The 20,964-nt window shown below is 38.2% G+C and overlaps 1 protein-coding gene across 17 annotated transcripts in view; it reads right to left on the bottom strand.

Moving 5' to 3' along the window:
* The window catches only part of MCTP2 (multiple C2 and transmembrane domain containing 2), a 279,413-nt gene that overhangs the window by 98,041 nt on the left and 160,408 nt on the right, over nt 1–20,964 (bottom strand). For all 17 annotated transcript variants that reach the window (XM_074400075.1, XM_074400073.1, XM_074400064.1 and 14 more), the window contains 2 exons: nt 12,394–12,496; nt 10,958–11,060 (listed from right to left, as the gene is read on the bottom strand). In XM_074400075.1, coding sequence (XP_074256176.1) covers nt 10,958–11,060; nt 12,394–12,496 — 206 coding nt within the window. The remainder of the gene's footprint in view (nt 1–10,957; nt 11,061–12,393; nt 12,497–20,964) is intronic.

Here is a 20,964-nt window from a genome sequence, read left to right as displayed (position 1 = left end):
TGAACACATTTGAATAGTGTTGTAATTAACACTGAGATAGTAACAGAAGAGACTATTTTTTAAAATATTTTCACTTTCCTCCCTGATTATATAATTGAACCTCTAAAACAAGAATATCAGATACAAAGTTCTGTCAAAGTTCTGTATCAACCAAGTTGCCAAACTCCTACCTTGGAGCATTTATGTAAGAGGAAATGAAAACTAAACATATATAGATATATAGATATATAGATATATACATACATACACAGACACACATTCCATATCTTAACTATATTATTTATATTTAAAAGTGTGAAAATTATTTCTATGTTTATAACTTTAAAGCTTCTATTAAACAGCCATAATTAATTAAAGCACAGTAAAAAGAAAATTTAGAGGAGAATCCATATATACTTTTCATTAATTTTGAGATCTGTCAGCAAAGGCAAAATGGAACGATATAGCTTTCAATTTGTGATGGAAGGAGAATGCAATTCATCTGGAGAGATTTCCTGAGCTGACATTTGGGAGGACTTCATTTCATTCAAATAGGAGTCTTGGATAACATGATAATGTCTTTAGCTTCAATTTTCCAGGATAAACTCTTCAAATTGACTTACTACCCATTTTTGTATATTTGCCTTTCCATGGGCAAATAGTGCATAACATTAGGCAAAAAGCTGAAGAAAACTATGTAGAACAGTAATAATAGATTTAACTTGAGAATGCAAACACCCCTAATCAGGAAAATTAACATTTTCATGTCCCTTAGATTATTTTCAGAAATATGTCACAAAGCTTTTATAGAACATGCTAACAGTTAATTCCTGGTTCAATTAGTCAGCAAACAAAAGTACAAGAAGTCTAAGTAATGATTGAGAATTTTGGAGCCAGAGCCAAGTTAGTGAAGATAGTCTTGCTTAAAATTTTTAATTTGACCCACAATCATGCTTAAGCTATTCAAGTTTTTTCAATATAAAAAGAACATTAATATATTTACCAAGCTTTGAGCACAGTAAATATGACCAGTTTTTAGATGTTGGTTGATAAAACTAATTTTTCATTCAAACAAATGATACACTCATTATATTAGAAAACTAAGCTATTTTACAATCAGCATACACCAGAGGTGAGCATGTGAGAACAGAGAAAAAAAGCTTCTCAACTTGAACTCTTTTTAAAATAATTATCATTATTATGCTTTCCTATGAAGATCTTTGATGCAATGAGTTTCAAACTTAATAGCAAAGTTAATCAGAATCATTATGAAGGAATAAAACCATCAATGGCTTTCAAGAGGAAAGATATACACTTAAGATCAAAATCCAAACTAAAGAGTCATACTGATTCCCCATTATTTGACCTTCCAGTTAGAAACTGAGGACACTGCATATAAAAGGGATTGTTCTTTCAGCTGCAATTCCCTCCACATAAAAGGGAAAATAATGTGACAACTCCATGACATATTACTAGTCCCAGCTGATTCACATGGAAAGTGGCTCTCCAATAAAATGTGATGAGGACAGACATGTGGCTGAGCAACAGGAAAATCCATACACTATATTTGGTATCCTTTCACATTCTTGTCGCTGCTGGGAATCAGGCCTTGTTCCCATGACGTCAGTTACAAACATAATGAGAAATATCTACTAGGTCACTGTTTGCCTGCAAAGAAGCTCAGCTACCAGCCAATAGAGGCAGCAGGGAATTCATCACCCCAGATCTCCTCCACTTCTACCTCACTTCTTCCTTCTTGAGACAATCCACTGCCTGAAACTCAAACCAACTCCCCTTAAAATATAAGCTGCCCCTAAAAAAGCAATACACATTAATTCCAAAAACTGTGTAAAATTTATAAAATGTGTTTAATAGAAAAAACCACAATGTTAATATTACATTTTTAAACAAACACTCATATTAAGTTTATGAGGTGTATTTGTATTTGGTCATTTCAATTGCTAACACAGTGCAAATGAAGATAATGCCAGCTTACACTATAAATGCTCACTATGTGCCAAGAAATGTTGTGCCCACCTCTCACTTAACAACTCTGGTCTTCACCATATACCTCCAATACAAGTAGAAGGATATAATTTTTGTTTCAGCAGCAAAGAAATGCAGACAGAGAGGTTAAGTACTTGTCAAAAATCACACAGTCAGTTTAAGGGAGTCGTCAGGGTGTCAGTCTAGGTGGTCTGGCTACAGCATTTGCATTCTCAACCATCATGATCATAAATGAATAAATTATGAGTCAATTCATATATGTTCAGCTATCATGATTTTGACTTTATTCTTTTTTTTTTTTTTTTTGAGATGGAGTTTTGCTCTGTTGCCCAGGCTGGAGTGCAATGGCCTAATCTTGGCTCACCACCACCTCTGTCTCTTGGGTTCAAGCAATTCTCCTGCCTCAGCCTACTGAGTAGCTGGGATTACAGGAGCATGCCATCACACCTGGCTAATTTTTGTACTTTTAGTAGAGACGACGATTCACCATGTTGGCCGGGTGGGTCTCAAACTCCTGACCTCAGGTGATCCACCCACCTCAGCCTCCCAAAGTGCTAGAATTATAGGCATGAGCCACCATGCCTTGTTGATTTTGACTTCTTTGAATTAGGTTTTCTGCTAGGGTGACTTGTCTTTTCCTTACTGATTAAAGAATATGTACATACTGTACTAGTAATATTATCCATTTGTTTAGCTACTGCCAGTATTTTTCACCAGTCTATCCTTTGTCTTCAATTTCTGCTGGTGATTTTTGTTTTGGCCATACTGACATCTTAAGATTTTTTTCTCTCTTATTCCTGCTTCTCAAGTTACTTGCATAGGATTTCCCCACTATGTTAACATTTTTAATGAAGTCTGTTTGAAGGTTTGATCTTTAATTCACCCTGAAATTGTTGTATCTGCTCTAATACACTGATAGATTTTCCCCAGTGGATAAGCAACCAGATTCCCAGAACTGCTTATTAAATAGTTTATCATTTCCTCAATGACTTCATCCTTCAAGTCTATGATAAATTAAATGATTTCCAATCAGTCCTCTCTCAAGCGCTTCAGTAGAGTCCTAGAATTTCTTCACATAGATCTTAGACATTATAATTTTTCCTTTTGTTTTCTGTTGTAGTCTTAAATTCTTTTTGCACTTTTAAAAAATGTCTTCCTGTTGTATATAGTCATGAATCTTATTTTTGCAATGTTGATCTTATTGATATTTTATGTATTCCAAAATGTTTCCTGTAGGTTTTCTTTATGTTGCTAGATAACATATGTTATTATCAGGCAGATAGTATTTGCAAATATTTCATTAAAATGTGCATATCATATTTGTTATAATTTTGTATTGCTCAAAACTGACATAAAAGGCTTAATTTTCCATTGTTAATTCATAAATATATAAACTCATTAGAAGTTTCAAACAATCCTATGCAATAGGAACTATTATCAATTTAAAGGCGAGATTACAGAGGGAATAGCTCTATCTTCTCCAAGTCTTTCATTTTTTCATGTTCTTAACAAATTTAAGTCATATAAGAATGGCTTGTCCCTTTAAGGATTGAAAAACACTTGTTCATAAAATAATTTGGATCTGCTATTTCCTTATTTGGGGGAGGGGTGGATGCAGGGAGAAAAGGCTGGAATAATTTCATAACTTTTCCTAGTCTTCCCATAATTAATTATTTTCACTAAACAGTATATCCAAGTTGCTCTAGTTATACTTTTTCAAGATAATTTTCTTTACTTTTTAAATAAACATTTATTTTCCCAAACATGGAATTATGTTATGTTTATAGTTTGTATGGAGAGATTTTATACCTTTACAGTACCCAAGTTCTCCCAAGGAACATCTCTAGAATTATTCATGTTTTCTCTCAGACCCCTCAGGGAAGTTTAGTGTTCCTCACAGCTCTTTCCTCAACCTTAATATATATTTTTTCTTTTTTTCCCATGAACCCTGTAAATGGTTTGCCTCATTTGTTTTTTGGGGAATTAATATTGAATTTCATCATATCTACTGTTCACATATTTTCTATATTATTGCGCTCTGCTTTTATATTCAAGTTTTGAGTTTTTTTTGTTGTTGTTCAGATGTTTAATTGATTTTCAACCTTTCTTGTTTAATGCTAAAGTCATTCAAGGTAAGAATTTCCTCTGAATAATACTTTTGGCCCTCATCCAGATTTTTATGTATAGTATTTAATTGTCCATTTCTGAGTAGTTTATAATTGCAGTTTTGGTATCTACCTTAGTTACTTGGGATTTCCCACCCCAGCAAATAGCTTGATATTTCTGTTATCAATTTCTAATTTCTGCTTTTTGTGAATTTACTGAAATATTTTGGACCCAGAACATGATTGGTGTTTAAACATGTTAAATAGGTACTGGAACATAATATTTTCTATTCTTTATGTGTATGTGTACATACACATACATTAGATCAAGCTTAATTGCTTAACTTCTCCAAAGTTTGAGAACCACCACCTTAGTATGCTTAGAAATCATCTGAGAATCACCTTAAAAAAGAGAGACAGTCTAGACCTCCTGCTGAGAAATGTAGTGGCTGCAGAAGAGTGCGCAGGAATCATCACTGCTAACACTTCCTGGATCTTCCTATATTAGGGCCTTTAAGAAGCATCAATTCCAAGTCTTTTTTGTTTCTGAATTTTTAAAAAGCTGAATACATAATATTTATCGTTTGACAATTCTAGTTTTATTATTTTTCCCTGTTTTAACATGCATATATACTTCTATGGGAATTGATCCACTTAAAGGTTCCTATTTATAATAACCTTATTGTTACCCTTTTTTACCCCTAAAACCTGTATCAAGTTTCTGACCCACCTTTTCCTTATAGTTGTGTAGGATACTTTTGCTTATCTTTTTCTGTATTACTGTGTTTTAGGTGTCTCAAAGAAGCGGCAGTTAGCTTTTACTCTTTGAATCCATGTAAGAGATTCTTCCACTTAATAGAAAAGTTTAGCCTATTTAACATCTCCTACCATGTGTGATTCACTCAGCTTTCTACTTGCCATCGGGAGACTTATATAGTCATTCTTTCTCTCTTGGCCTGTCTGTTCTAATCAAGTATCCACACTGTCTACTACATGTGGTTCATGATCTCTCCAGCGTGTTAAAGGTACTCTTTCCTAGTTTCTAGGACCAATAGGAAATTTGCCTTACTTTGTCTTCATTTATTTATTTCAATGGACATTTTGGACCAGGAGCAGAGAGTGAGAAGAGTTGAAAGTTTGCGTTCAAAGTGACCATTTTTGCCCCGCATTGGGTCTCAGGTTTTGTCTTTAGCAAATAATTTCCTAGTTGATACATCCCTCTCTCCTTTTCACCTATGCTCACCGCATGATGCCAACCTGAGTCACATGGAATTCCCCAACCAAACCTATGCCCTGGAAAACCAAACCTTGGCAACAGATTACTTTTACTTTTTTAAGCTTGATTATAAATCAATATTATTTACCTTAATGGCCAAAAATTTCTATATTAACCTAAAACAACCTATGATTGTTCAAGTCCATTTCAATGCATCACAGGTGAAACTTGGGCAGTGGAATTAACTGAAAATGCAAATTAAGATTTACATGGCATTTCTTTGTATAAGCCATTATAGAAAATTTGTTCCATAAAACTAATTAAGTGAAGCTGTTACTGGTGCAGCCAGCTATCGATGGATATATATGGATTCCAAGAGAATGCTGGGACTCTAGAAGGGCCGCAGAAAGGACCGTGCTTCTGATTATGGAGTCATTTGTCAATTGGCCTGGCTTACACAAAAGGACTTACATTTGATTCAAAAGGCAGGTCTTCCTCAAACTGTAGATGATTTCTTAATAGTTATTAAGAAATATCAATGTATGTATGCTTTTCCTATTTTACAGATTGCCACAAAAGCTGATTTTTCAGTCTTCTCAAGTGGGTCTATTGGGTAATTTTGACAGGGTAAATGTGCAATTAAATAAAAAGGAAAGACCTAGAGAATTCAGCCTGATTTTCAGGACAGAATTAAGATCACTGAATTGAGGATAAAAAATATTAAATAAGTCTATTGGAATCAATAAATTATCAGAAGATAACGTCTACTGCCTGACATGTTTTAAGACTCTAAAAGGTGCTTAGTGTTTTCCAATGCAGACTATGTTACTGATTACAGGATTACAGGGGCAATGTGAAAATGAGTAAATATTAGAAATCTTCAGATTATAATGCATTTCAATCTCAATTTCCCACTGTTTTTACCAATATTTTAAAAAGTATTGCATATCTATAAAACCTTTAAAAAGTACCACATATCTATATAACTATATAAATACTTTTCTAAAAAATATTGAAGACAAATGAAATAAAAGGAAGGATAGCCCACTGGCCAGTATTCTTTCAGTTATGATAAACATCTAAGCATGCATATATATATATATGACTTGATCAAGTCACCATCAATAATAAACATACTTATAGGGATTTTAAATGAACCAGTAGTCAGTTATCACATTCACCCTGATTAAAAAGACATAGTGAATTTAGAACAGGCTCTTCATTTAACAGACTTAAATGCATTAGCACATTACTATTTTGAGTGAGATTAAAAGTTGAAGTACATTCTATACTTTATACTTAGACATTTAAAAATATAGTTTGCATTTTCTCTAAAAGCGTAAATCAAGTTATGATTTATGACTTGATAAAAGAAAATGAAATCTCAAAAAAATTATTCACATTCTTCTTCAAGAAATACAATTTTTGTTTTTAAACCTAAAATAAGGTATTATTGGTTATGGTTCCAAAGCCTATAAAGATTAGAGTGAAACACCAATAAATCAATTTTTTATGATTCTCTCTCATGTTAAAAAAACAAAAACAAAAACAAAAACAAACAGAGAAACAAGTCCTTCTCCTAAGAAGCACACAATATGAAATCTAAAAGAGTGTTCTTTCATGCTTAATTCTGGGAGTTTCAACCAAGTCTCCTGGGAAGAGGCTTCTCTCTCACTAATTTGCTTCATACTGGAGCCAAAACTTTCCTCCTAGTCAACTGCTCCAATATCTCTACCTCCAGGTCAAAAATCTTCCATGGCTCCCTGCCAAAATAGTAACTGAGACCTCCCTCATCCTTTCCTGGGCTGCCCACAGCATGCCCCACTTCCCCTCCACGCCCACCCTGAGCTCCCGGAAGCCAGGCCCCTGCTCATTCCCAGACATGGCCTTTCCCCTACACCTCTGCTCCCCTCATCCTCTCCCTGGACCCTCTGTTTGGGATGACCCTCGTTCTTCACTTCACCCACCACACACTGTCAACAGGCCACTCATCCCTGACCCAGCTCAAACTCCCTGCTTCCCATCTTCCTAAACTGAAACCCAACCCTTCTACTTCCCACTGCCCCTTGTCATTCCTATGGCTCTTATGTATGTACGTGGGTCTTATGCGTTTGTTGTACAGGTGCCTTCTCGCAACATACGTAACTTCTCTTCAACTCTGCGTCCCTCCTGCCACCCCCCTGCCACACAGCACACAGTACAGTGATTATACCAAATAGCCTCTTGATTCTTGTTTTTTGGAAAATATATACTTACTAGTTACTCACCGTGGCAATATAACAAACTCTTAGGAGCTCAGGCTTTAGTATGAGACCACCTAAATTCAAATCCTGTCTCCATTACTTACGAGCTGCAGGATCCTTTCAGTGCCTCACTCTCCTCATTTGTAAATGGGCATCATAACAAAGCCCACCTCATCCAGTCCTCAGAGAATTGATGATTTAGAACATGCTAAGTGCATGGCACAGAACTTGCTAGTTCACTACTCTAGTGTAAGCATCACTCAAGAGAGATTAAAGAAAAAAAACTAGATCTAAGTAAGTTAAAACACATTCTCTAAATCACAAGTTGAATTGTTTGAAAATAGAATGATCCATGAAATAACTGATAATGTTTACCTTGCCAGTTAAATTGAGGGTTGTGGCAATTTTAAGATCATATTTATATCTAATATTAGACAGAGAGTCAATTCATTTGCAGAGGAATGTTGTAGGTGGACCACTGAGTTTCAGGAAGAGCCCACACGGATGCACTAGAAGATGTGATCATTTCCCCAATTTATTAGTCAAGGAATTGGAAATGAACTTGGATGGAAACTGCCAGAGTGAACGGCAGCAGGTGAAGCATCTTATTCAGTGCACCATGCCAGGAACCTCCGAGGTCCCTGAGAAGGCTGGTCTAGGCTGTGCGGCTTTACAAGATGGAGACCTTGCAGATCAGGGCTTATTCCTGGAGGTACCACAGTACTTTTATATTAGAAACAAACAAAACCAAGCACTTCCTGGCCTGAAACCTTTTGTGGTTTCCCGCCCCCCACTATGAAAAAGCCAAAGTCCTTCAACCATTTTCACTTTCACATCCTCTAGAGTCCTTTCCAGCTCCACCCTACCCCTATGTCCTTTCCTGTTCGCCAGCAGGCGCACTTGATCTATCTCTACTGACTGCCTGGCCATTGCTGGAATTTGACAGTCAAGGTCCTGCCTCACAGCCCTTGAACTTGAGAATTTCCTGCCTGGGAGTGATTCTTTGGATATCCACATAGTTCTCTCCCTCACCTCCTGGCTAGTAGTTGGAAAAAAGCACCTTTCCTAACACATATTTCCAGCAACCCTCTCCCTCTTTACTTTTCACCATCTAACATTCTGGACACTGCTTTTGTCCTGTTTATGCCTTGTTTCCTGCCACTATAATACAAGTTCCAAGTGAGGAGGGAGCCTCCCTCTGGTCATTGTTAGAGCCCTATCACCTAAAACAGTGCCTGGCACAAAGTGGACACTTGATAAATATTTGTGGAGCAGATCATAAGGCAGCTTATGATCAATCTGAAAAAAAGTACTCATGGGGTACTGCTTCTTGCATTTAAGCCAGGTCATTCATGAGACACTCTACCTTATATTTTGAAAGACATGTTTTGAAATATGCATTAGTTTAGGGCAGGGGTTCTTGACTGGAAAAGATCACTACCCCACTTAGAATTTCTGGCAATATCTACATACAAATTTGGCTGTCACAGCAGGGATGTGGGCGGGTGCTACTGTTATCTCGTGTGTAGAGGTCAGGGAGACTGCTGCACAGGCTGCAATGCACAGAGCAGATCCATGTAACAAAGAACGTCCTGGCCCAAAATATCAATAGTGCCAATATTGAGAAACCCTGATTAAGCTGGAGGTAATTTCTTAGATCTTCTAAGGTATGAGGGAGAGAGGGAAGGAGAGAGGGAGGAAGAGAAGGAGAGAGGAAGAAGGGGAAGAAGGAAAGAAAGAGGGGAAGGAGGGAGGGAGGAGGGGAAGGAGGGAGGCAGGGAGGGAAGAAGGAGAAGGAATGAGGGAGAAGGGGAAGGAGGGAGAGAGGAGGGGAGGGAGGAGGGGAAGGGGGGAGGGAGGGAGGAAGGGAGGAGGGGACAGAGACAAAAAGGAAGAACCACTAACCCAAGCTAATGTTTTTTACAAACCAGATCCTTCAAAATACAAGGTAGAATGTTTTGTGAAAGCCTAGTTTAAATGCAAACCATCACATCTTGACTTTTTTTAGGTTGCCCATAAGAAGGGAAGAAGAGAAAGAAAGAAGGGAGGAAGGGGAAAAAGGAAAGCAGGCAGGCAGGCTAAGTCAACTGTTGGTACTACAGAAAGACCAAACACACAAAACTTTTATGTACAAAACAGAGGGAGATTTAAAAACAACAAAACAAAACTCATGTTCACTGAGCAAGGAATAAAAAAAGTGAGATGGGAAAACTGTCAAACAGAGTCTTTGCTTCTAGTGCCCCAGACCTCTTTAAAGCGTCCCCCACATTCTGGTTACATGTATTCTCATGGGAATAACTGACAAAGTTGTAATAAAAAAGCGGAAGGAAATCCCAAATTGCCGTCTCCTTTCTGCGAGTTGCTTGGCTGGTGCCAATGGCTCAGAGCATGTGGCAGGAGCCAGCCGTACCAGGGAGCAGATGCTCCAGACAGGCTCTCTGAGTAACATCAGGGATATGAGAACTCCGGGAGAAATTAACCAAGCGCACAAACACAGAAGAAAAGAGATTAAGAAGCACGGCAGTCCTCCCTCTATAAACATGTGAGCTAGTCTAATCTCATGGTTAAATTACAGAGTGTTCCATCCACAAAAATGCACAGATAGCTTGGGAAAAATAAAGTTTCACTGGCTGATGAAGACATAAAAAGCCTAAAACAAATTGTGTTAATGGTTGGATAAAAAACTGACATTCTTCAAAGAGTACATTTGGTAGAAACATTACTGTCTAATTAAGAGGTGAATTCACTCCCCATTTTTTTCCCCATGTAAAGTCATTCTTTTGCGCTTTGTCTTCTGAATTTTGTAAGTATTTTTCCATCAGCTTTTCCTCTTTGCTGACCCTGGTGCATTATCTTTTAGCTGGACTGCAAAAACACTTTTCCTTCTCCAAGAAAGGCTCTCTGCTTTCTTCCACAAAGCATTTTTTAATTTTGAGACCGAAAGCAAACATGGCTACTAAAAGACGAATCGAACTTTTGGGAAAACAGTCTTTAGAAGAACTGAGAACAAATGTGCAGTTACCAACAATTAATCTTTAAGAAAATGTGCAGTAAGGAGGTATAAAGAAATGTATGTGTGTTTTTCATTAATAAACAAAATATTAGTCATCCATCTATGTTCCTTTTAACCAAAGACAAATTCCTATCTTAGGGTAGAGAGACTGAAATGAATTGAAGAACTGGTTAAAATGTTTTGGTTAAATCAATATTGGACTGAAACAGAAAAAAATTATATCCGTTTATATCTGAAACTACTGAAAATACTCGATAAGAATGAAGAATAAAACAGTCGTTTCCTGCTATAGTTAGGAGGATTTTTCCCTTCAACTGACAAAGCAACTCTAGACTACAGAAACTCATCAATTATAAAATGACTCACAAATTGTTTATTAATAAAGGGAACTTACGGACAGCAAGGGAATGGCAACTTTTCCAAGAAAATCTGGGGGTTTATCTCCATCTTCATCAAACACTGTCACTTCCAAAACATCATGGATATCTTTAATGGGACTGTAACAAAAATACCATGTATTATACACAAAAACACACAAGTGAAGTCTGTTCCATGAAGGTCTGGAAACACTGTTTCACTAATTAAGTCTGTATGTCCTTAGAGTATAAAACTACCATTTAATTAAATTCCAAAAATTAAATCAAACTGAATGTATTCCCAAACCTTCCATCATAGAAGATTCAGACATCCATATAAAAAAAAGAAGTCAACTTTTTTACTATGACATTTTTCAAACCGTATACCTATACTCAAGTGTAGGACTTTTAAAGAAACAAGATAAAGAAAGAGACAGGGAGAAAGAATTAGCAGAGTGTCAAACCAAAGTCATTTCAAAAAAGCTTCCAAATGAGGAGTTAACATCGTTTAAAATTAAGAATTACCTTTAAAATAAAATGGTGGTGAAAATCATTATTTGCTGAAATACATAGACAGTCTCTGTTGCTGAAACACAAAATACTAAAAATATCCTAAAACTGTTTTTTTAATACTGACCAGAAGCCAGACACCAGGGACGATGAAAAATGAAGCCATGGCCATTGGCAAAGCGTTAAGGAAACAAGAGACTCTTAAATCTGGCAATTGGCAAAGCTGTTTAGCAGAGTTAATCCATTTCTTATAGATCCTTGGGAACTTTCCACTAATACCATTAACTCTACTCAAAATAAACTTTATTTTTTCATTGATAAGCATAGAGCATCGATTTAGCTTTGTGGAGGCAGAAGATCACCATTTCACCCAAATTCAACAGGGGCCTCCCCTCAACGTTCAGGTGCCTCGAAATCTAAAGCAAACTGAGATCTTAAATATATCCAGCCTCCTAAATGCCCCAGTTTGATAGTGTGAGCGGGGAATCACTGTGGGACAGGTTGCTCAAATAAATTGGAGCATAAGGAGCCTTTGGGAGTCTCTAAGGAGTCACAAACAATCTGTAATTTCCTAAAGATTTTGGCAGAATATGAGGCTCAGGCATTAACATAATCTTAGAACACAGAAGGTCCTTGAATTTAAGGCAGGTCTCCATTAGTAACTTTCCTTAACCCATGAATGAATTAATCTAGAAATATGGACGTTTCCATTTACTCATAGATTAATTTAGTCACTAAAAGATCTACTTTACAAACGCCTCCTGTATCAGTCCTTTGCAGTTTCAAATGATCTCTTCTATCATTAACACCACACTCCATAAATTGAAAGAATAAAAGGTTTTCAAAAGAAAAAAAACAATAAAATTTACTCTTTGCCCACAAAAATGGACAGAAAATTCCACTCAAGAACCCCAGACTACCTTCCAAGCATAGCAGAAATAATTCCAGAGGCTAAGGCACTTACAATGTAAAAACTTTGTTCCATTCAGGGTTGAGGTTTTTGTAGACAGTATGCGTCTGAAGTCGGTCATTGCCTAACTCCAACAGGCAAAATGGATCACTCTTCCCTGGAAAGATAACATCCACATTGGTCAAAGACAAGTGAATCTCAAAAGGGACAGAGGCAATGTGAACAAAAGTCAGATATAAAGTTGTGCTTCCTGAAAGAGAAAAGGCAAGACTCCTTTCCCAACAAGTTCTGTGGAGGCCCTGTGTGGGAATCCAGGAGACAGGCAGAGGCTATGAGTGCTGTACCTTTGGCATAGTAAACAGGTTAGAACAAACACACCACCTGATATGATCTGTCTGTGTCCTCAACCAAATCTCACGTTGAATTATGGCTCCCATAATTCCCATGGGTTGTGGGAGGGACCCGGTAGGAGATAATTGAATCATGAGGGCGGTTTCCCCCATACTGTTCTCGCAGTAGTGAATAAGTCTCATGAGATCTGGTAGTTTTATAAGGGGTTTTTCTTTCACTTGGTTCTCATTCCCTTTTGCCTGATGCCACGTTAAGACATGGTTTTTGCCTTCTGCCATGATTGTGAAGCCTCCCCAGTCATGTGGAACTGTAAGTCCATTAAACCTCTTTTACTTTATAAATTACCCAGTCTCAGGTATGCCTTTATCAGCAGTGTGAACATGGACTAATACACCACCCAAAATCAGACCTTGAAAGCCAGTGGCCACACACATTTCACAGGAGTGGGAATCCATTTGGCATGAGCGTCCATTTCTGTTTTTAAAATGGAGATCATCTCTGTTTCCTTCCTAAATTCTCTTTAAGTCCATCTGTATAATTACTACTCTATAACTGGAAACCTATAACTTACAGGCTTCCACATAGCTATAAGAGGAAGTGAGAAAAAGTGTAAAAATGGCTTTTTAGGAGTTAAGCTCTGCTCTACACAAATGGCCCAAAACAGTCTTGATCCTGAACAGTCAGTACACTATGAAAATATATGAGTTACATTTTTGGTGTCATAAAACAAACAAAAATGCATAACTCAATAAAGGTCAAAGTTTTTAACTTACCAGAAAAATTAAGCTCATCTTTTACTTCTCGCCTCTTCTCTTTTCACCCTATCTCCCATATTTGCACACCAAAAAAGGTAAGAAAATTCCAAATCCAAAGTTAGACTTAGAGTGTTACCAAGCAAAAAACTCACTTCCCTTTTGTTGGGTTTGGCAGAGGGATCTGGAATTAGAACTGTCAGGAAAAGAATGAATAGCTCCATAATGTCCATAGGACATTAATGCATTGCCTGTCTCTGCAGCACACTGGCACTTTACAAAGCGGTGCTTGCTAAATTAATTGGGGGTACAAGGACAGATGCTGTTCCAACAAATGACCAAGGAGTCCCAGGCCAGGGCCTAAGCCAGAGAGTGCTCAGGCCTCTTGACCTGCTGGCCTACCATTCAGGTCACTGAACTTCTATCTAATTCACTTAATAACCAGGAGCTCTGAGGTACAGCATATCAAGAGAAATGCTGATATGTGCAGAAGCCTGCATGAAGATTATTGTTTAAAAAGGGAGGAGAAGAAGAGCAGACACATGGGTGAAGATCAGTATTAAACATGAGGAGATTCCACCCACCCACTGACTAGTGGCCTGGACACGTAGATGCCTGGCCAAAGATTTTAAGTCAATGCTACTATTTCAGTTACTAGTAGACAATGTTCAAGCCACAGAAATAAATAAATGAGTTAGGGTTTTCAATTGCAAATAATGGAAATGGACCCTGTCTACATGTAACAGAAAGGAAATTTACTAAAATAGTATCAAATAGCATTCTGAATTCCTAAAAAGGCTGGAGAATCGGGCTAAAAAAACAATCACTATAAACCAAAGAATACTTAAGCACAAGACACTCAGCCCATATTTCACACCAGGAAGTCTGTTGTGGCCTCTGCTTCCCCAGAATACTGGCCTGACAATTCGCTTCCAATATGAATTCTCTGCTCCTGCTTCTTTGCCTCGTATAATGCCAATGCAAGGAACCCCGGAGCATGTGTTACAAAGCCAAGTACCCAGGCCTGAAGTGCCAGAACTCAAAAAGGGAATATTGACTTTGTAGCTTCTGTGAATGAAAGTAGGCTCTGACCTCTTCTCCAAAATATACAATGGGAAATGCCTCAAACACGGAAGGGGTTTTAGATGCCAGGGAGTAAAAATCAAACATAAAAATCCATCTGCACCCACAAAAAGTCTGGTGTATGTAAAGACAGGTTACTCTGGTCATGCGATTTGCAGGGGGAGGCTGGAGTTAGCTGGGAAAGAGCCTACCAACACACAACAACCCATTTCCTCTTCAGCCACTGTGAAGGAGAGGAGACCACGTACTTTTGGCTTAATGCTCAGGTATACCATGCTTGATTTCTCAACCCAGGCTGAAACAGCTACTTAACCGCTTGTCAGACTATTAGTAGGTGTCAGCACTGCTCCTCCAGAGACACCAGCATGACATGCCATCAGCAGTTGCTCCAGGGAAACTGTCTGACACTTTTAATGAAAACCCTGGGGTTATTCCACAGCATGGCAGAGTTGCTGCCTGGTCCTGTTGAGGCACAGGTGGGCCCGTTCTGTGGCTCCAACTCTCTCAAGCAAGCCCCCTCTTAGCTGTCCCAGCTAATGAGGAACAGACTTTCCTGCAGAAACCAGGAACTTCAGTTATGTGTCTCCAAGGAGCACATTGCACCAACTCTCTGAAGATAATTCAGTCAAAGCTCATTAAAATGCTGCATTTATTAATATCACAGAATAAACAGAGAGAAGCAAGAAGAAACAAAGACATTAAAATGTTTACAGAGTACGCACACTTTATGGGTTGATTTCTCTTAAAAAGTTTCAGATAGATGGGAACTCTTGAGTAAAATTTAAATAACAAATATTCTTATTTGAGATAACAATGATCTCTCAAAATAAATGAAAAGTCCAAATGCTCAGCAATGGTATGACAGAAAAGCATGAGGTAGACTGACATCCACACAATTGAGGCTGCGTCTTTCCTTTGTTCCACCCACTTCACAGGTAAAACATCTAGATGATCGCCTCTGTGTCCAGAGGCCACATCATCTTGACACATTTATGCCACTGACAATTCAGTTTCACATTGGGGTCTAGCACCTTGCACTCAGTAGCCTTTGCTATTTTGAACAATGCTTTAAAATTTTTATTTCTTGAATGCTAAGTAAGGGAGGTTAAACGGTTTTACCTTTATATCAATTATAGAAGCTGATTGACAAATAATACATGTATTACAAGAGTCATATCATTCATTCGATAATTTTTGTTTTTCAGATGGAGTCTCGCTGTGTTGCCCAGGCTGGGGTGCAGTGGTGCAATTTTGGTTCACTGCCGCCTCTGCCTCCCAGGTTCCAGTGATTCTCCTGCTTCAGCCTCCCAGGTAGCTAGGATTACAGACATGTGCCACCATGCCCTGCTAATTTTTGTATTTTTAGTGGAGACAAGGTTTCACCGTGTTGGCCAAGCTGGTCTCGAACTCCTGAACTCAGGTGATCTACCCAACTCAGCCTTCCAAAGTACGATTACAGGCATGAGCCAGTGTGCCCAGCCCATTTGATGACCATTTATTAAGCACCTAGCTTAATAAATGTTTCCTAGCACTAAACCGACCCTGACATACAATGACCACCTAAGTTATTACCTGCAAGGGACTCTTATAATGGTCTCTACTATTTTAAAAATGCTGTACTTTCCAAGAAAACTTTCCTCATTCTCATCCCACAGCAAACTGAGTTGTTTCCATTTCTGATCTCCAATTGCGTCTTGTCCTTACTTCTCTTATAGCCCATATTTGTAAATTTCCCCTCCGCAGTCAGCATGCAGATTCACTTAAGGGTCCTCATGCAAGCACATCCAATATATATATGCCCTTTCCATCCCCTAAGAAGAGTGTCATGGCCCAGGACAGAGGGCTGCAGTGAGACGCAGATGAGAACATCAAAGTTCAGAGAAACATAATTCGGTTCAGAAAAGTTCAGAAAGATTTCTTAGTGGAGGAGACTCTTAATCGAGGTTTACAAGGGGAGTGTTTGAAGCAGAAATGGATAAGTCCTTCTTGTGGAGATGGGACAGGTCAAAGCATCAAATATATTAGGAAGATATATATATATTTATATATGTTCCTTTAACTTCTGGGGTACATGTGCAGAACATGCAGGTTTGTTACATAGGTATACATGTGCCATGGTAATCTGCTGCATCCAACACCCCATCATCTACATTAGATATTTCTTCTAATGTCATTTTCATGTCTTATTCCAGCTATTTGTTTACAAACCTTACTATCAGAGATATGACAGAGAGAGACGCAAACAGCCGTAATCAGGTAACATAAGATACAGGTGGCTAGGTACAAAGATCGGCTTGAAGACCATGACCAGTACTTTTCGTTACGTTCTAGTCACCCAGCAACCAGGAACCACGCTAGACTGTCCACACAAGGAGTAGAGTTGGAAGAAAGCATTTCTGGACCAACACAATTCCTGAAACTAAGTATGGAGCATTGTAGCTCAGAGAGGCTTGGGGAAGTGGGGGAACAGCAGAGCCATTCCAGATGAAAATTTCTAAAACTCTATTTTCATGTCTTATTTCCAATCCATTTGTTTACAAAACCTTACTATCAGCCATTGAAGCACATTTTCATTGATCAATTCTGGAATCTCTATTTTCTATCAGTTTACCCCACATAACCCGTCCTGATCTACCTGCTGTTCACCAACTCTTCAGCAAGGTTGGTGTCTCTTTCCTCCACTCCTAACTTCACCAGGCTGCCCTATCCTGTCCTGCAAACAGAGTAACAAGGCTCTTTTCTGCTTCCTACTTTCCATGGGGAACAGCTTGTCCCTCTATGCCCTTCCAAACTCCTTGCTCTCCAAAACAGGAAAACAAATATAAACAAACAAACAACAACAAAACCCAACTAACTTCTCAGGCCTAGTTTAACCTTGTCTTCTTTGTGAAATTTTCTCTGCACCCTCCAGGAAGACCCCAGACTCCCATGATAATGAGTCTGGAGATTATAATGCCTCCTTTCTGATGTACCTGTTCATATATTCAGCTACTATTCTATGATCCTCAGAATGTGCAAAGTACCATGCTAGGAGCCAAGAGGGCTTTTATAAGAAGATAAAATGTTGATCTCTGTTCTTCTAGGCCTAACTTTTCACATATGTCTGGCCTTTCCCAGATGGGTCCTGGCCTTCTCTAGGACAAATAACGGCTTCTTCAGCATCACACAGGCAAAGACCTGCTCACTTTGCTGCGACAGATGTCCAGAACAAGGGGCAGACAAGTCCATACTATGACTACAAGAACAGCAAAGGAAGAACAGAACTTCACCTTGTTCAGCGTTATCTATCTAAATCTCTGATAATCCTAAATTCTAAGACCTAGAGCAAACAAGACGAGTGACATGAGAATGCTTCCTTTTTTATTATTACTTTTTAAATACAGACAAGGTCTCACTCTGTTATCCAGGTTGGAGTGCGATGGTGCAATCATAGCTCACAGTACTATAACCTCGAATTCCTGGGCTCAAGCAACCCTCCTGCCTCAGCCTCTATGACTAGCAGGGACTGCAAGGACATGCCACCATACCTGATTCACTTTTTTTCTTTTTTTTTTTTTTTTTTTTTTTTTTTTTTTTGGTAGACACCAGGTTTCATCATGTTGACCAGTCTTGTCTGGAACCTCTGGGCTCAAACAATCCTCCCTCCTTGTCTTCTTAAAGTGTTGAAATCACAGGTGAGAGTCACTGCACCTGGCCCTAAATGTTTTCTTCTAACCACACTTCCCTGCTACTTCTTAAGCCCCTCAACAATATCATCATTCACTGATCTTGTCTAGCATCTTCCCATTTTCATTCTCCCCTCAAAATCCCTGCTCCTCACAGTTGCCAGAATAAACTTTTTTAAGTTGATATCAGATCAGATCATTCCCTTAATAGTTTCTCAAATTTCTTCACCTGTCTCCTAAGTTCCTATGTAATCCAGTTCCACCTAAGACATGAACATCCTCTCCCCTGAGAGGTCCCTTTTTCTTTCCGACTTCCAGTCTCACTTGTTTTCTTCCAGGCCTCTGAAAAAGCTGGACAGGCCTTGAGACACTGCCATTTCCTCATTTTTAAAATGTTCTTTCCTTCATCTCTGCTGTGCCAACTCTTCCTCATGTCTCTATTTGACATCTCTGATAGAACATCACTTCCTGCAGAATCCCGACAACCTTATATAATCCGTCTTGATCTACCCACTATTCACCAACTCTTAGCAAGGTGGATGTCCCTTCCATAAGAATTAACGCCATGTTCTTGACCTTAGTAGTATAATTGAAATCAGGCAGCCACTGGTTACATCAGTCACTTCATATGACATCAGGAACAAATTCCTCTTTTCCACTATGTCACCAGAGAAAATCATAAGGTATTACATAGGAGATGTGTATTTGCTAAATAAATTAAAATGTTAGCAAGAGCCCATTCATTAACATGGAAGTGATTCCTTCCCTTAACTCTCAGGATGCCACAAATGAACTGAATTCATCCACCCTCATGGTACCATTAAGTTAGAAACCACTAAGTCTTCCATATATTCCCAAACTTTGCATTGACTACAGTCCATGTCCTCTGGCAAGCAGATGAAGCAGACAGCCTGCCAGAGGCAGATTTATGTAGTTTTTCATGTGTTTTTCAAAAGTTGGTCTTGATTTGGGCTTAGCTATCCACGAGGATCTCATGCAAATTAAAAACATTCAATCACGACTACTGAGCTTTCTAGAAATTGCAATTATAGTCATCCCTTTGAAAATAGGGCATCTTTAAGAGACGAAGTATTGCTATGGATACAGCTTGAAGAGACAGACAATTAAATGAAACCATAATATGGGCATGTGGTTTAAAATTCAGTGAACAATAACTGTTAGACTATTCCTCTTCTGACACAAGCAGTCTTATGTTTCAAAACAAAAACAGCAATATAAAAAACTTGTAGTCACTATAATAATTTACAGAAACAACTCAAAACTCAGTATATAGTACAAGGCAGAAACATTTTTACTCTCTAATGTGGGGTCTAAGTGCCCTATTTCGGTCAAGAGTTTAACCATAGCACCTTTTTGTATAACAACAACAAAAAAGATGAACACACTAAGCTATTTTATACTAACATTGAGATTATCAAAATGTGGAATTAGAGCACTAAAGTAGTTCACTGTGAGAATTTCTCTTCCATGAAGCACATTTTTTGTCTTCATTTTAAGCAGGCAATAGAAATAGAAGCAAAAAGAAACATCTTAGAGTGGTAACTAGATTTCTAAAAGTGGCTGAAGAGATAAAAGTGGTTATCAGTTTATACGTCTGACAATCTAAAATTAGGAAAATTATAAGCAATATGTCAACAAAACAATAACCTATACAATTATTCATGTATCAAATATACTGTAATATAATGCATTTCATAAAGAATGAGAAAAACATTAATTAAGCACAAAATATATATTAAGCAAATTCATTTAGAATTTGATGTAACCCTTAAAATACCCAGGAGGACACAGAGGCTTAGAGTGAGCCTAAGGCCAGTATGTGGGATAACTGAGAATAACACACGAGTCTCTGTGTGGCTTCTATATGGCTTCCATATCATTATACATAGAGACTAAAATGAGAGGCGGCTACCATAAAAACAAAAGGCAAAAATATAGGCATTAATTTTTATCTTCAATGAAGAAATCATTGAACTGGACATTCACTTAGTTAAGGCTGAGTCCAGGACCCATAGAAAAGGCTCATGCACCTACCCAAGGAATGGAATACTTTATTGCAGTTATAGCTCAAATCTGTGTGTGGGACAGACCAAGAGCTCCTCCTAATGGCATAGCCAAGGAAACAGTGAACTGGAACTGCCGCCCCCTGATTTTGAAGAAGGTCTCCATCTATCTCAAAGCTGCACACCACCCCCTACACCTGATGTCCTGCAGTAGAGGAGAGAGGGTAGAGTGAGGATTAAGCCTTCTCTTAGGGATCACAAGCTCCCTAAGGGTGTGTCGCTCACCAAGTGTGGTGCTCAATTAATATCTGTTGTCAGTTACTAGCACTATCCCCAGGCTGACTTTCCTGAAGTTGAGAAATACTTAAAAAGTGGTAAAGGAAGCGATTTCCGGTTCCCTGGAAAGAAACAGAAGGTTCTGGAATTAAATGCATCTTTATTCTCCTGGATCAGGCAATTGCTACAGTCCCTAACATGCTTATTAAATAAGGATCCTTTCTAATACCCTGGATTTCTTGCATGGAAACATGTTTATTTTTTCTATGATAGATATTTTGACAGTATGCTAATTTGGGAGTTATTTCATTTATTAACAATGGAAACAGAAAAGGGTCCAAGTGACACCCTTATTATCAAGAAATCAAGAGGATCCAGATATATTTGGAAACTTTTCATGATTGGTGGCTGTTTCTTTTGTTCATTGGTTGGTTTGTTTTTACGGCAGAGTGCCAAAAAGGTCTCAAAGGTGAA

The sequence above is a fragment of the Saimiri boliviensis genome, chromosome 5 (genome assembly GCF_048565385.1).
Source record: "Saimiri boliviensis isolate mSaiBol1 chromosome 5, mSaiBol1.pri, whole genome shotgun sequence".
In the NCBI taxonomy this organism is placed as follows: Eukaryota; Metazoa; Chordata; class Mammalia; order Primates; family Cebidae; genus Saimiri; species Saimiri boliviensis.
Note: the sequence above shows the minus strand (reverse complement) of the source record. Positions and strands in the feature narration are given on the sequence as shown.